Here is a 17,218-nt window from a genome sequence, read left to right as displayed (position 1 = left end):
AATTACCAGCTGCTCTTACTGTGGGCTTGTAGCTCCCGGGTTAAGTGCCCGTGGCTATTTAATTACAGCCGTGGTAAGCCCACAGGCTGCACTAAACATGGATTTCTGTTTGCACCCTCCTGAGGTGCGAACAGAAATCCATGGTAAGTAGGGCTTTCTGGGCTTACTGCGGCTGACTGCGGAACTGCAGCTGCGTGGTAAGTTCTGCAACTAATTAACCCCCCCCCCCCCCCCTCCTTTGGGTGTGGTTCAATGAGATGTTGCAGTTGAATTAATCTCTCTGTAATTGTTATTGTGCCCTGCTTTTTTTCCCTTCCTAGAACCACTGTAGGCATTTTACGTGTGGGTATAATGCCAAACACCTTACAGTATATCTCACTCTTTTCATGTTATTGCCATAGAACAGCAAGTCGCTCTGTTGCAGTTATTAATCCCTATCTTCATACCGTACCGATTCCTCTTTTTATTGTAGTTCATTCAACCGACAACACAAGGATGGATCTTATCATTCCCGGGGAACAGCACTTCTATGTCAGAGCTGTGAACGCAGCAGAGAGGCAGAGGTGGCTTGTAGCATTAGGAAGCTCCAAGGCCTGTCTAACGGATACCAGGACCAGGAAAGAGAAAGGTAGCCTTTCCCAGTGTTCTGTTTTGGTAACATTACATGTTGTTTGAGCAGACTTCATCCTGGCATGTTTTCTACCTGTACCCATTGCCCTCCATCGAGATTCTGATGTTCTAGGCCAGTGATGGCTAACCTGAACACGCCAGCTGTTGTTACACTACACATCCCAGCATACCCTGCATCAGTTTTGCTATCTGGCCATGCTAAAACTGATGCAGGGCATGCTGGGATGTGTAGTTCAACAACAGCTCGAGTGTCAAGTTAGCCATCACTGTTCTAGACCGCCATCATTCATGAGATGGTGTCTAAGCCTTGTTTCCTTCCTCTGCTGCAGGATAATTATGAGTACTAGTGCTACCAGCATGTCTTGTATCTAGCATTGCTTGGATGTGGCTGTCTCAGGCTTCGATCAATGTTCTCAAAGCTAGAGGTTTCACTCATCATTTGGGAGCTGAATCCCAGATATCACGCTCCTGATGTTCTCTGTTCAGAAAGGACACTCACAGGAGGGAATTCAATTAGCCGAGGGACTTACCTCGCACAAGGAATAGCTGTTTAATGAATGTATCAAATGCAGAATCTAATGGCTTTCTCTGTGCCTACAAATGTAGAGGCGTGCATCTAAAGCAGATTTTTCCTCGCAGCTCCTGATGCTACGAGGACAAAATCCTGCTTCCTGGGAATCTGCATACAGGCTTTCTGTGGCTAGTTGAATCGGGCAGTGCGACCAACTAGCTGCGGGATAAGATTTGTGCAAACTGGAGGGCGGGGGTAGCAAGTCTGCGCTGTATAGGAATGAGACAGCTGGCCGTGTGGAGAGTGCCAGAGCTCCCTAAGGGCTCAGTACAAAAGTGCAAAATGAAAAAGGGGGTGTGCTCTCTCTACAATGGCGCTGGTCTCTCTTACGGTCACCTATGTATGTGGATAATACCCAGGTGTGAAAGTGTATGTTGAAACACACTGGTATGGTAAATAAAATGGAATTTAATACAATACTAACATGCAATGTCTAAAAACAAGCAATACATAAAAAAACAAGTGGACTGGGAACAGGCCATGGGGGGAATGTGATCCTACCGATGCAGGTGGAGGAGCCGCAGGTGTCAAATAAAGGCAGGGTACCCCGGGAAATACCCTGCTGGTGGCTCCTCTGATCGAATTCCCTTCCAGGCAATCAGGAAAACAGTCTGCCAAACGTCCATGGGGTGGAAAGCGCATGTTAGTATTGTATTAAATTCCATTTTATTTACCATACCAGTGTGTTTCAACATACACTTTCACACCTGGGTATTATCCACATACATAGGTGACCGTAAGAGAGACCAGCGCCATTGTAGAGAGAGCACACCCCCTTTTTCATTAAGCTGCGGGATAAACCCAGCGACTAATTGAATTCCCCACACAGTTAGAGAGTATGTAGAGTAGATAGATCTCAGTTTTTTATATATATATGTAAACCAGTGATGTACGATGAGGTAAATAACTGGGAGACACAGACTAGTATGAGAGCCAGATTTACACACACATTTATGAGCCCGAGGGTTCGTGCGGGCAGTATACAGAGGTTCAGTAGTATATACTGCTTGAAATTTGTGTAGTGTTGATCAGAGATGTCCAGACAAGGTAGGCAGGGGAGGCACTGCCACACCTGTCATAGGGGGCGATTTAGAGTTGATCGTAGATGTGCTAAAAAAAGCACATCTATGATCAATTACTCTGGCATGTGGGGGGATGCCCAGTACAGGGCAAGTCCGTCCCTCATGCCAGATCCAGCCCCCCACCCACCCAGAGACATGCGAGAGCATCGCACAGCGGTGATGCTTTTGCATGTTTAGAGTAGCCCTCTGGAAGAAACAGAATATAACACCATATATGAGAAGGTCTCCAATCTGTTTGCTGTTATCCTGCTATGTCACGGAAACTGACCTTTCTTACAAACAATACGTTCCCATAAAGGTTTCTTTCAAGATTTTTTCCACTCCTTCCATTCACTGCATAGTGACACCAATGACATCCATCCATTAAAACATGGCTTACCTTTATAAAAAGCCCTATGTGCATCCAAAGTTATCTTTAGTGTTCCTTCCTTCACTGAGATTTTCCATACTTCAAATATAGCCTTTCATACAATATTAAAATCCAACTGCGTGTTCTCTTTAAAAGCACAGTTTTATTTTCACCCAAAGTGAAAAAAATATAACAATAAAAACAAGGCACCCTCCTATAGACAGGCAAGGCCACTTCCACTCATACCCCTTAGATGGAATAGGGGATAGGTATAAACCACTAAGATATTAGCTGTTATATTTAATCCAAGTGGATATCCACATAGGTGGTAGGGTTCAAGCCTGGGGTCCTTCTATAATAACACCAACGCGTTTCGGATGTAAATCCTTCCTCAGGGACGAGTGCCAAGCTGCAGCTAGGGCGCAAGTCACTGTTTCATTTCTAATATTACTAGAGTAGGCCTCTGCCTGCGCAGCCTAGCTGTGAAGGCAGATGGCTACACTCCATGTTGCTCGTCGCATCTGCCACGGCCCGCTCCGCAAACGGTCCAGGCATGCTTGCGTTGTCCAGAATGTGTATTCATATATTTAACTAATGGTTGTCCTCAATTCTTGGGCAAGAAGCATAAGATGGGGAGTTGGCACTGTGACTTGCTTATGCAGCCTGGAATTACCTTTTGGAACCTCTTTGGTAATTGCCAGTCTGACAGGAACTATATAAACAAGATAAGTGATTTAAAAAAATACATTGTTTACCTTGATGAATTTCTGATGGGGATTTACATGTTAGACAAATACATCTAGACTCATTGCAATCAGTGGTCGCAGACTAGGTCTGTGTGACCGGATGTGGGCAGTCTAGTGCCAGATACTGAAAATTGCAACCAGTTAACCAAATATTCAAATATACGCTGTATCTGGACTCGTATACGTGGCTAATCAAGGAAACTTTGTGTGTGTAACTACTGTTTATTGAGCTATATATAACAATATAACGTGGCTGTCATAATGTTTGCAGAAATCAATGAAACCAATGAATCTCTGAAAACCAAAATGTCAGAACTGCGGCTGTACTGCGACCTGCTGATGCAGCAAGTGCACACAATCCAGGAGTTTGTTAGTCAGGATGAGAATCGGCGATCGCCCAGTGCTGAGGTATGACACCTGGTTCCCAGTCACTATATTATAGTGTGACGCTGCCTGATACTAAGTCACCTGACTGAGATTATATGTCTCTTCTTGTACAACTCCTTTATCTTTCCTTCTTCTGCATGACACTTGCATTCTGCACATTAGTACATGGGACTGCACAGTAACATGAATGCTGTATAATAGCCTCACTGTATGTCATATTGTTTTTTGTCAAATGAAAGTCAAAATTAAAATAAGTTAACTCACTCCTACATGTAAAGGAGCACTGACACCAAGATACAAGTTGCCTCGCCATTTATATACATTCATTTCTAATAAAATGTACAAATATCAAAGATTTCTCACATTGACAGGAATCGAGAACCATATATGTATTTCTCTGACGTCCTAGTGGATGCTGGGGACTCAGTAAGGACCATGGGGAATAGCGGCTCCGCAGGAGACTGGGCACAAAAGTAAAGCTTTAGAACTACCTGGTGTGCACTGGCTCCTCCCCCTATGACCCTCCTCCAAGCCTCAGTTAGATTTTTGTGCCCGAACGAGAAGGGTGCACACTAGGTGGCTCTCCTGAGCTGCTTAGTGAAAAGTTTAGTTTTAGGTTTTTTAGGTTCAGTGAGACCTGCTGGCAACAGGCTCACTGCATCGAGGGACTAAGGGGAGAAGAAGCGAACTCACCTGCGTGCAGAGTGGATTGGGCTTCTTAGGCTACTGGACATTAGCTCCAGAGGGACCGATCACAGGCCCAGCCATGGATAGGTCCCAGAGCCGCGCCGCCGGCCCCCTTACAGAGCCAGAAGACAGAAGAGGTCCGGAAAATCGGCGGCAGAAGACGTCCTGTCTTCAACAAGGTAGCGCACAGCACTGCAGCTGTGCGCCATTGCTCTCAGCACACTTCACACTCCGGTCACTGAGGGTGCAGGGCGCTGGGGGGGGGCGCCCTGAGACGCAATAAAAACACCTTGGATGGCAAAAAAATGCATCACATATAGCTCCTGGGCTATATGGATGAATTTAACCCCTGCCAGAATACACAGAAAAACGGGAGATAAGGCCGCCGAGAAGGGGGCGGAGCCTATCTCCTCAGCACACTGGCGCCATTTTCCCTCACAGCTCCGTTGGAGGGAAGCTCCCTGGCTCTCCCCTGCAGTCACTACACTACAGAAAGGGTTAAATAAGAGAGGGGGGCACTAATTACGCGCAGTATTAAAAATACAGCAGCTATAAGGGGAAAAACACTTATATAAGGTTATCCCTGTATATATATAGCGCTCTGGTGTGTGCTGGCAAACTCTCCCTCTGTCTCCCCAAAGGGCTAGTGGGGTCCTGTCCTCTAGCAGAGCATTCCCTGTGTGTGTGCTGTGTGTCGGTACGTTTGTGTCGACATGTATGAGGAGAAAAATGATGTGGAGACGGAGCAGATTGCCTGTAATAGTGATGTCACCCCCTAGGGGGTCGACACCTGAGTGGATGAACTGTTGGAAGGAATTACGTGACAGTGTCAGCTCTGTATAAAAGACAGTGGTTGACATGAGACAGCCGGCTACTCAGCTTGTGCCTGTCCAGACGTCTCATAGGCCGTCAGGGGCTCTAAAGCGCCCGTTACCTCAGATGGCAGATATAGACGCGGACACGGATACTGACTCCAGTGTTGACGGTGAAGAGACAAATGTGACTTCCAGTAGGGCCACACGTTACATGATTGAGGCAATGAAAAATGTTTTACACATTTCTGATAATACGAGTACCACCAAAAAGGGGTATTATGTTCGGTGAGGAAAAACTACCTGTAGTTTTCCTGAATCTGAGAAATTAAATGAGGTGTGTGATGATGCGTGGGTTTCCCCCGATAACAACTGATAATTGCTAAAATGTTATTGGCATTATATCCTTTCCCGCCAGAGGTTAGGGTGCGTTGGGAAACACCCCCTAGGGTGGATAAAGCGCTCACACGCTTGTAAGAACAAGGGCTCTACCCTCTCCTGAGATGGCCGCCCTTAAGGATCCTGCTGATAGAAAGCAGGAAGGTATCCTAAAATGTATTTACACATATACTGGTGTTATACTGCGACCAGCAATCGCCTCAGCCTGGATGTGCAGTGCTGGGTTGGCGTGGTCGGATTCCCTGACTGAAAATATTGATACCCTAGATAGGGACAGTATATTATTGCCTATAGAGCATTTAAAAGATGCATTTCTATATATGCGTGATGCACAGCGGAATATTTGCCGACTGGCATCACGTCTAAGTGCGTTGTCCATTTCTGCCAGTAGAGGGTTATGGACACGACAGTGGTCAGGTGATGCGGATTCCAAACGGCATTTGGAAGTATTGCCTTATTAAGGGAGTTATTTGGGGTCGGTCTTTCAGACCTGGTGGCCACGGCAACAGCTGGGAAATCCACGTTTGTACCCCAGGTCGCCTCTCAACATAAGAAGACGCCGTATTATCAGGCGCAGTCTTTTCGTGGGCAAGCGGGCAAAAGGTTCCTCATTTCTGCCCCGTGACAGAGGGAGAGGAAAAAGGCTGCAGAAATCAGCCAGTTCCCAGGAACAGAAGCCCTCTCCCGCCGCTGCCAAGCCCTCAGTATGACGCTGGGGCTTTACAAGCAGAATCAGGCACGGTGGGGGCCCGTCTCAATGAATTTCAGCGCGCAGTGGGCTCACTCGCAAGTAGACCCCTGAATCCTTCAGGTGATATCTCAGGGGTACAAATTGGAATTCGAGACGTCTCCCCCTCGTCGTTTCCTAAAGTCGGCTTTACCGATGTCTCCTTCTGACAGGGAGGCAGTTTTGGAAGCCATTCACAAGCTGTATTCCCAGCAGGTGATAATCAAGGTACCCCTTGATAAAGCTAAATATTTATCTTACTTAAAACCCTTTAAGAGGTCTAAGAACACAGTACGCTATTTACGTATGGTATACCGTAAGGGCACGCACGTTGCGTAACAATCGCTTAGCCGTAGTCGAGACGCTCGAGCGTCACGTTCGCTTACGGCCAAGGGATCACAGGCAGGCACGCTATAGGCTGCCGACTAGATAAAGCCAAATATTTATCCTATTTAACACACTATACAGAGGTTAAGAAACACTGTACGCAACCGGCGCACGAGGTACCGTAAGGGTACGCTCTTAGCGTAGCGGACGCTGTATCGGGAGCGAGCCGCTCGAGCGACACAAACGCTCGCGAGAATACGCTGTTGGTATCGGGCACACTATAGGTGAGCGACTACCGTAATGCTACGCTATCAGCGTAGCGGACGCTCGAGACCACGAGGAGATCACGAGCGGCGCAGACGCTCACAAGATAACAATCAGTAGGCCTTGAATGTAACACACACAAATGATATTCTTATACTGTAAACCCTTTTGTAGTGATAAGGTGAAAATCCAACACAGTTTAAGCTGGTTTACACTAAAGCTGTTTGAGCGATAGAGACGCTCCTATTACCCACTGCAATAAACACACAATACCGGTCTAAGGGTCTAACGCCTTTTAAGGAAATGAATGAACGTTCAAAAAGAATAATACAATACAAGTCATACACTACAATATAACATAGACTACCTAACCAGATAACTACACAGGAAATACAATATCAGTACAATAACTATATAAGAGAAACGAGAGAGAAAGAGGAGAGAGAGAGAGAGAGATATGGCTCAGAATAACAAGGAAAGACAATATGATTGCGGAGAAAACTTACGCACAAAGGGGAACGATCGCATGCGCCTCTGGACATCCAGCTCCCGATTATCAGCAATGAGAACCGTTGAAGAGTGAGAGCTGGATGTGATCGGCTTGTCTATTTATGCCCCACACACAATACAATTCAATGGTCCCTACAATCTCATTGTTCATTGGACACAGGAATTCGTCTTCGCACTAAAACAAAAGGTCATAGGTTGATTCATACAGGTGGGCTGTGACTACTTCCAACTGCTCAGGTGGGTGGTAAACTAGGTTTCCCGCCGCATGGATAAGTAAGTGCAAATAATAGTAAATGGACATAAACTTCTTATGTCCATAACTATTCGCACGAGCGATTAATCCGCTTCAAACTAACACCGGAATATTGCTAATTAAATACTCTTCCGATGGATACTAAACACCACTGTATAATCCTTGTCTGACCCCCTGTATCAGAAAAAGAGGGATCTCTCTGTCCACGAACATGCTACATTAACTAAACTTTCAGAATCTATCAAAGGGACCATGATCTACAAAATACATTATATGGTTAAAATATGTAACGATTGAGTCGCACGCTACGCACACATAAACTCTACCGTAAATGCACATCCCGTGCGCCTGCGGGTGCACGTAACAGCGGGTATGCGCACGCACGGGAGAGCGTACGCATGAGCAGAGCGGACATGTATGAGGTGCAAATATGGTAGTGTGCATAGTGATATTTTTCTGACTTTGACAGTCCACCCTTTGGCAGTCAGCAATAACTGCCACTTCCTAAAACATTTCAAAACGAGAAAAATATATGTCAAGTGTAAATACATTTCCATGATTGGGTAGGGGAGGAGAGGAGAAGGTAGGAAAAGGGTATGACCTAGTGAGATAGCAGAAGCATGTGTGTATGAATCCATGTTTGGGGGGTCATGTATCATCGTGCCGTACGTGTTTTAAATCAAGCTTCGAGGTATTGCGAAGTATACATTCGATGTTCCTTCTTATCCCGTGGTACGGGTCTGTGGATGGGCTGTCAAACTTTACCGAGCTCTCTTCGGCTTTTGGTTGCAACAAAATGGGGGAGCACATTTTAGTTGATGATACATGAATGGGGGAATATGTGATTGCTGATATCTGTGCCGGTATTCCCTATCGCCTATGTGTGTGCTTTACCTGAAGGTTGTAGAGATGAAGATAAGACACAATTATGGTAAATGCAGTGGTATTCTATGTCAGGTTAATGAACATTTGTTGGTTGAAGTCTTGTCTGGTGTCTGTTGAATGCAGTCTTCTTTGGGCTTTTGCCAATAGGTGTGAGCAAAAGCTTTGTCAATGTCCATAGACTTACAAAAGTGTTGGGCTAGCGTAATTTTAAAATTTCTAGGGAAACTGGGGGTCTATGGCATAGTTCATCAAATATCTGTGTATAAGGTTGTCAAAACTTCTTCTTTAATCCATCAGTTGTCTGTATACAGGATCATCAAATTCCTCGTCCAAGTGGGTCTTTTTACCTTGGAGAAAACGGAAAAACAGGTGAAAGAAACGGACCGTATAATCGCATTTTCATCACATCATTGTCTCTACCGTTGGGTCATAAATCAAATCCATTGGAATTACGATTTCCTCACTCCTTAAACTCATCACCCTAGTACTTCGTTTGCACTTCATTAAAGCCTGATCGCATCTAAATATCAAGCCAATCGTTATGACAACACCTAAGATACATAGGAGAAACTTCCCTACATCCATTATGACTCCTTGAGCCCATTCTCCTAAACCAGAGAACCAATTTTGCGGGTTCAACCATGACACCCAACCAGTCAGCTCATTACCCACAGCAGCAAGGGTGAGATTGTGTCTCCTGCGAAATTCCCACTTTAATTGGAGAATATCGTCCATCTTTTGGTCTATGACCTCGACCGGGTCCTCGGTACTATTCGTTATATATGTGCAGCATTTCACGCCGTACTGCATTGCCAGTGTGACACAATATCCACCTGTCACTGCCGTGAGATAATTGAGAATCATTCTATGCTGAACCAGTTCTGTTTTATAAGCTTGAAGCTCTCTTCCAGTATACCTAAAAGTGTCATCATACATTTCTGTGATATTGTCTAACAAATTTGCGAGCGCAGATATGTATTTATAATTCAACACTCCTCTGGCGGTGCGAGTGATGTCTAACGCAAGTAGAAACTGAATCCCGGTGGATTCATGGATCATGTCAGAGGCCGGATGCTCTGTTCTTTCTATCAGGTGCCGTTTAACTACGTGCTCGTAATGAGTGTGAGTATAAGGAGCTTGGGCACCACGGTGTATATCTTTCATTTTGGCATGTGATACAGTCATTACCTCAGGCAGTACTTTTCCAATATAACACAATCCTTCAGAGTTTGGGGCAAGCCACTTATACACCTTCCTCCCGCATATGAAATATGCATCATCGGGGAGAACATATGGGACGGAGTAGGACATAACCATATTACACATCTTCCATGTGAAATCTCCTAACCCTAATTCTCCCATCTGTCTAGTACACGTATCAGCTTGTACGATATGTGCACAGTATCCTGGTAATACCTCTCCAACTCTCGTAATCCTACTTCCTAGGGTATACCTATATCGGAAATATTTTCCACTACCAGCTATGTGGCGTATAAGTTCTGTATCTGTCGGCATTCTATCTGCTCTATATGAAAAGGTCATGGTTTGGTTACTCCATGACACTTCCCAATTTCCCGGCTTTCGGGGATTGGAAATGTTAAAACATATTAGGGATCTATCCACATGATATTGGTGGAGCTTCAAACTAGGAGGACTGGACATATTAAACCTCCTGTCCACCGGCCTCCCACCACTTAGCTCAAGTACCTCCCCTATCGTTAAAGGAAATGGTACTAGTCCTGATTTGCTATGACCTTGAGGTACTTGAGAGCATACCCAACAATCTGTTTGATTTAACACACTACCCACTAAGGAGTGATAGTCACTCAAGGGATGCCGGTCCATGTGGATATTAAAACTGGATTGGCATTTCTTGATGCACCCATCCTCAACTACATTGTCACAGAGCCTACAGATACAGTTTTCTTCAGCTAACAATCCTTCACAATTCCTTCTATGGTCTATGTTATCGGATCGTTTTCTGATACTCGCCTTTGCTTGTTGATTATGTTGTTCTCGGAAAACTACGCCTCCATCTCTGTCATCAGAACCCATTCCAGAACCTCTCTCGACCTCCATGGTACTCTCGCCGGAACAGACTGCTCTGGTCAACATCATGGTCAACAGGAAAATCCGGATCACAGTCTCTTGAGGCAAGTCCATCTTAGGAGGAAACGAAGAAGAATGAGAAGGGGGAAAAAAAATAATTTGAGGGGATGGGAAGTGGAGAAAAACAATAAAAGGGAAACAGGGAATCGACAACTGCTTTTGATCTTGTGATTCTCAATGCTCAGGTGCCGCCTCAGTCCTCCTGGAACAGACACTCCAGTGATACAACTTCCTCTACCGTCTGTTCCTTATCACGGGACCTCTCTGGATCAGCAACCTTCTTACAATGGGACGAATGAACCCAAGTCTCTCTCTCGGCAACCTTCAATGCTGTAGTGCTAGTCAATAAGACTTGGTATGGTCCTTCCCATCTGTCAATAAGGTAACCTGAGCGTAGAAAATTCCGTATCATTACATAATCCCCAGGTTCAATGTCATGACAATTACTATCTGGTAAATCAGGAATCACCAACTTCAGATTATCATTTTGATTCCTTAGCTGTTTACTCATGTTAATCAAGTATTTTACAGTCACTTCATTGTTACACTTCAAATCATCCTGAGGGTTAATCATAACATGCGGTTGTCGACCAAACAAGATTTCAAAGGGAGACAGATTAAGAGGGGACCTGGGAGTGGTTCTGATGCTGTATAGTACAATGGGTAAAGCTTCTGGCCATGTCAATCCTGTTTCTGCCATAACTTTGCTCAGTTTATTTTTAATAGTGCTGTTCACTCTTTCCACTTTCGCACTCGCCTGTGGACGGTATGGAGTGTGCAGCTTGCTATCAATTCCCATCAACTTACACATTCCTTGAAAGACATCACCTGTAAAATGGGTACCCCTATCACTTTCAATTATTCTAGGGATACCATATCTACATACAAATTCCTGCACAATTTTCTTAGCAGTAAACATAGCGGTATTTGTGGCCGCCAGAAATGCTTCGACCCAATTTGAGAACACATCTATACAAACAAGTACATATTTCAAATTTCGACAAGGGGGTAATTGGATAAAGTCAATCTGTATTACCTGAAAAGGTCCGCCTGTAGGTGGGATATGAGATGGTTCTGTTGGTATTGCCTTTCCGATATTCTTTCTCAAACAGGTAAGGCATGACATTGCTCTCTTACCTGCATGGGATGAAAATCCTGGGGCGCACCAATATGCTCTTACCAACTTACACATTCCCTCCTTGCCCAGATGAGTCAGCCCGTGGGCTGCCTCAGCTAAACATGGAAGGTATGCTCTGGGGGCCACTGGTTTACCTTGTCCATCCGTCCAGAGTCCTGAGGACTCCTGGCCATATCCCTTTGCCTTCCAGACTGCCTTTTCCTGTGTGGAACACAAATTTTGCATTTCACACAGCTTCTGTGTGTTGATGGTATTAAATACCATCAATTGTGTGGTGTCTGTCTGTCTGGGGGTACCAGCTGCTAACTTAGCAGCTTCATCTGCTTGGCTGTTACCAAGTGATACTGGGTCTTGGCTATATGTGTGTGCTTTACACTTGATAACAGCCACTCTGTCGGGTTCCTGTATCGCTGTTAGAAGCCTTTTGATGTGAGCTGCATGCGCTACCGGTGTACCAGCTGCCGTCATGAAATTTCTGAGGCGCCATAGGGTTCCGAAATCGTGGACTACCCCGAATGCGTATCTAGAGTCGGTGTAGATATTGGCTGATTTGCCCTTAGCCAATTCACATGCTCTGGTTAGGGCGACCAGTTCAGCAACCTGGGCTGAGTGAGGTGGGCCTAGCGGTTCTGCTTCTATGGTGCCTTGGTCATCTACGACTGCGTATCCAGTACACAAGTCTCCCGAGTCTGACTGTCTGTGACAACTACCGTCGGTGTAGAAAGTAAAGTCTACATCTTCTAGTGGGTTGTCACTGATGTCAGGCCTTGCCGTGAAATTTTGGGTCAAATATTCCATACAATCATGTGTGTCATCCTTTGTATTAAATCCTCCTTCCCCACCACTCTCATCCTCCACCCTTTGTCCCTGTCCAGGCACACCTGGGAGATATGTTGCAGGATTTAATGCACTGCATCTCCTTATGGTGATGTTTATGGGGGCCATTAGTGCCAATTCCCATCTTGTAAACCGCGCTGATGAGACGTGTCTGGTTTGGGCAGAATTTAGCATGGCTGACACTGCATGTGGTGTATGAATTGTGAGGTTGTGACCTAGCACTACATCTTCGCTTTTCGTTACTAGCAATGCTATCGCAGCAACGCTTCGCAAGCATGTGGGGAGGGATCGCGCTACCGTATCTAGCTGAGCGCTGTAGTATGCTACTGGCCTGCTGGCATCACCGTGCTTCTGGGTTAGGACGCCTGCCGCGCAACCAGCACTTTCTGTTCCGTACAGCTCAAAGGGTTTCCCATAGTCTGGCATACCTAATGCTGGTGCCTGCGTTAGGCACTGTTTAAGTCTCTCAAATGCCATCTCGGACTCGTCTGTGTGCGAAATCCGATCAGGCTTGTTTGAGGAAACCATCTCCTGCAAAGGTAATGCTAGAATGGAAAATCCTGGGATCCAGTTACGGCAATACCCACACATTTACTAAAAATGTTCTGATTTGTTGCTGGGTTTGTGGCAGTCATGTCTCTAATTGCTTGAATTCTATCAGCGGTCAGGTGTCTCAGTCCTTGTGTTAGACAGTGTCCCAAATATTTTACTTTAGTTTGGCATAATTGTAACTTGTCTTTGGAAACCTTGTGTCCTGTGTCTCAAAGATGAAACAGGAGCTGTTTCGTATCCTTCAGGGATGCTTCCAATGAATCAGAACACAGTAGTAAATCATCCACGTATTGTATCAATACTGATCCACTCTCTGGTTGGAAAGACTGTAAACAATCATGCAAAGCCTGGGAAAATATACTTGGACTGTCTATGAAACCTTGTGGTAATCGAATCCATGTGTATTGGACTCCTCTGTATGTAAATGCAAACAAATATTGGCTGTCAGGGTGCAGAGGTACCGAGAAGAAAGCGGAGCAGAGGTCAATAACAGTGAAAAATTTCACAGTGGGAGGGATTTGCATAAGGATGACAGCTGGATTTGGCACTACGGGGAACTGACTCTCAACTATTTTGTTAATCCCCCTTAGATCCTGCACTAGCCGGTAACCCCTCCCCCCACTCTTTTTCACAGGGAAGATGGGACTATTGGCAGTGCTGGACGTTCTTACCAGAATGCCCTGTTGTAGCAAGCGCTCTATTACGGGATACACTCCTAACTCCACCTCTGGCTTCAGAGGGTACTGTGGGATTTTTTGAACTATCCTACCATCTTTTACTTGTACAACTACCGGAGCTACGTTTGCCATTAATCCAGTGTCCTGTCCATTTTTAGTCCAAAGTGACTCTGGTATCTGGGATGTCATTTCTTCTACTTGGGATGGAGTCCTATTTGTCATAATGGTATGTGACATTAATTTTGATGGGGAGTCTAACATGTCTCGCACTTCCTGAGCGTGATTCTCAGGTATGTCCAAGAATACACCTTCAGGAGTACAATAAATGACGCACCCCATTTTACACAATAAGTCTCTTCCCAGGAGATTAGTCGGTGCCGATGCAGCCAGCAAAAAGGAATGCTTGGTATGTAAAGGCCCTATTGTAATCTCGGCTGGTTTGCTAACAGGGTAGTGCTGGACTACTCCCGTTACTCCTATGGCTGGAATTGTCTTACCAGTGGTTCTCATGCCCACTGTCGAATTTATCACTGATTTGGCCGCCCCCGTATCTACAAGAAAGTTTAATGATTTACCAGCTACATTTATTGAAATTTCGGGTTCACTTCCAAGATTTGCAATCAATTTTACTGGCTGCAGATTACAGGTATGGCCACACCCCTATTGGGTATGGTGACCTCCCTGAATCCCGCTGGCAGCAACTACTTGTGAAGGAGTTAAATGGGAACTGCCAGAAGTTTGCCAGTCTCCTTTTGGGGGATATCTTTTTGTTTCCCCTGTATGTGGCTCATAACTCCGTCTCTGTGGACCCTGATCCCAATTTCGTGTGTCATGTCGTTGTCTAGGGGGTTGGTATGATCTTTGTGAATTTTTCGCTCTACAGTCTCGTGCTATGTGTCTCTGTTTATGACAAAAATAACATGTTACCACATTTGACTTACCCACAGGGTTTGGTGATCTATACAAAGGCTGCTTTGTGGTCAGGGCCTGTATACTTACGGCCATTAACTTATCACCTTGTGACTCCCTGTGTCTGGTGATATTCCGGTTGTGATCAATAGCAGCCTCTCTCAAAGTAGCCACCGACAGACCTCGCCAACATGGTTGCGTGGTCTGTACCCTTGTCTTTAATGCTTCTTTTTAACCATCCATTAGCACAGATACTGCTACTTCTTGATGATTTGCATTGGTCCTAATGTCCTCTATGCCAGTGTATTTTGCCATTTCTAATAATGCCTGGTGAAAATAATCAGCAGCTGTTTCTGACTCTTTTTGTTTAATGGAAAAAATTCTATTCCATGTGGCTACAGCTGGGAAATACTCCTTTAACTGTAAATTTATTCTTTTTACATTGTCTTTGTTGTACACATCTGTAAGGGGTACATCCTGATCCAATCCACAGTCAGCTAAAAATTGAGCTGAGTCGACATTGGAGGGTAAACATGCCCTCAGCAATATCTGCCAGTCTTTGTTATTTGGCTCTACAGTATTTCCTAGGTCTCTGATGTATTTCTGGCTAGCAACTAGATCTTTCCTAGGATCAGGGAATTCAGACACTATGGTTCTTAATTCCATTCTGGAAAATGGGCTATACATGGCAATGTTCCTGATAGGAGTGACTCCTGTAGTGTCCGTTTTCCCATTTGGAACAGCTATTACCCTAACGGGAGCAAGTTTAATAACCTCATTCTGGTTAGATTCTACAGCCTGGGGTGAAATGGTTTCAGCATAGTGTAAGGTGCCGTACTTACCTGTTGACACGACCTCACCTGTCCCTCCGCTAGGGGCCTTTGTTACTAATCTTAAGGGTTGGGCCGTGCCTACTGTGGTCTCTGATATGGTGGCTGCTAGAGAGAGCGCCGCCGATATTGTTGATGCTTCGTCTTCTTGATCACACTCCTGGGGAAAGTTCAAAACAGGGTACAACTTGCACGGGTTAATACTTGCATTGGTTAACTTATTAACATTATCCTTAACATTTATACAGTTGCTAAGTGCCTGTTTGTTACCCCCTGATGCGTCATTCTCCGCAACCAATTTCTCTCCTGATATGTATGGTGGCGGCGGGGCCGTGGCTACCAGTTTCCTGATAGGATTAGATCCCGCCGCCTGAGCCAATCCTCTCTGTATTTCACCCTCCTGTTGCCATAGCTGCAAATAATCATAATGTTTGATTCGTCTCTTTGTTGATTTAATGAGACATATCCTTCTCCTTAGATTTTGTAACACTTCTGGGCTAAAGCTGCCTACTCTTGGGAACTTCTCCCCGTCATGTACCGTCATTCTCTCCCATTCATCACATAAAACTTCTGTGTGTGAGCCGTATTTTTCACACATTACGTACCTTGCCGACCCGATTGGTCGGTTCACTAAATCAACCCGAACCGAGGTTGATCGCCCCCTTCCTGAACAACTGGCCCCCATAATTTGCAGGTGTTGCTTGCTCTACCTCTGACCTTTATATCAGGGTCTTCAGCGAACCCTTACAAAAAAACAAAATATTCAAAGATAGGTTGACGGTGGTGGTTTACCGAGTACCCCACTTACTCGCCCACGCCGACCAATACGACCTCCACACTGATATAGTGCTGGCGTACTCGACCCAGGGCCCCTATGAACCTTTGTTTACTGGAACATGTGAGTGTGATCCGCAGAGCATTAACCCTTTCCAGTAACTGTGGGGTTGTTGGATAATTCCTGAGTGACCAGCGAACTTCCCTTTTAAAAATAAAAAATTACACAAATCACGTTAGAATGTACAAATAGCGTTTATGACCCGTTTCGTACACAAATGGTACTAGGTCAAGTTACTAACTAATGCACACAATTACGTGCGGTACAATCGTTCAGTACATAAGCAACTAATCTTATGTACGGAGCGACCAGTGGAATCGACATTCAGCAGCTGCGTATTCCTTCAGCCTGAGCTTTATGGCCTATATGGGTTCCGCTCCAACCCTTCTTGGTGTTGGGCTACTTGACTCTATAGCGGACTTCCTTGTCTGCTGTACCTGGACCTCCTGGTCTGTTATGCGACCTCCTGGTCTGACCTCCTGGTCTGTTACAGTATGACCTCCTGGTCTGCTACACTCTAATGCTCTTTATATGTTTAACAAGGGATGCCTCCCTAGCCACCGTGCATGTCACTTACACGTATGTAATTTCACGAGAACTCGATGATTTCTGTGGTTCAATCCCCAAAATTGTAAAAACTTATATAATTGCAAACACTCACTCACCACATGTACACTTTTGTTTCTATTTCTATTTCTGCGC

At 45.2% G+C, this 17,218-nt stretch overlaps 1 protein-coding gene across 1 annotated transcript in view; it reads left to right on the top strand.

The window, feature by feature from the left end:
* Positions 1–17,218, top strand: part of PLEKHA3 (pleckstrin homology domain containing A3) — a 65,349-nt gene that overhangs the window by 28,693 nt on the left and 19,438 nt on the right. The window contains exons 3-4 of the mRNA XM_063933379.1: positions 473–628; positions 3,650–3,786. Coding sequence (XP_063789449.1) covers positions 473–628; positions 3,650–3,786 — 293 coding nt within the window. The remainder of the gene's footprint in view (positions 1–472; positions 629–3,649; positions 3,787–17,218) is intronic.

This window comes from Pseudophryne corroboree, chromosome 7, assembly GCF_028390025.1.
Source record: "Pseudophryne corroboree isolate aPseCor3 chromosome 7, aPseCor3.hap2, whole genome shotgun sequence".
NCBI classification, from domain to species: domain Eukaryota; kingdom Metazoa; phylum Chordata; class Amphibia; order Anura; family Myobatrachidae; genus Pseudophryne; species Pseudophryne corroboree.
The sequence above is the reverse complement of the archived record's forward strand: the minus strand, read 5'-3'. Positions and strand labels throughout refer to the sequence as shown.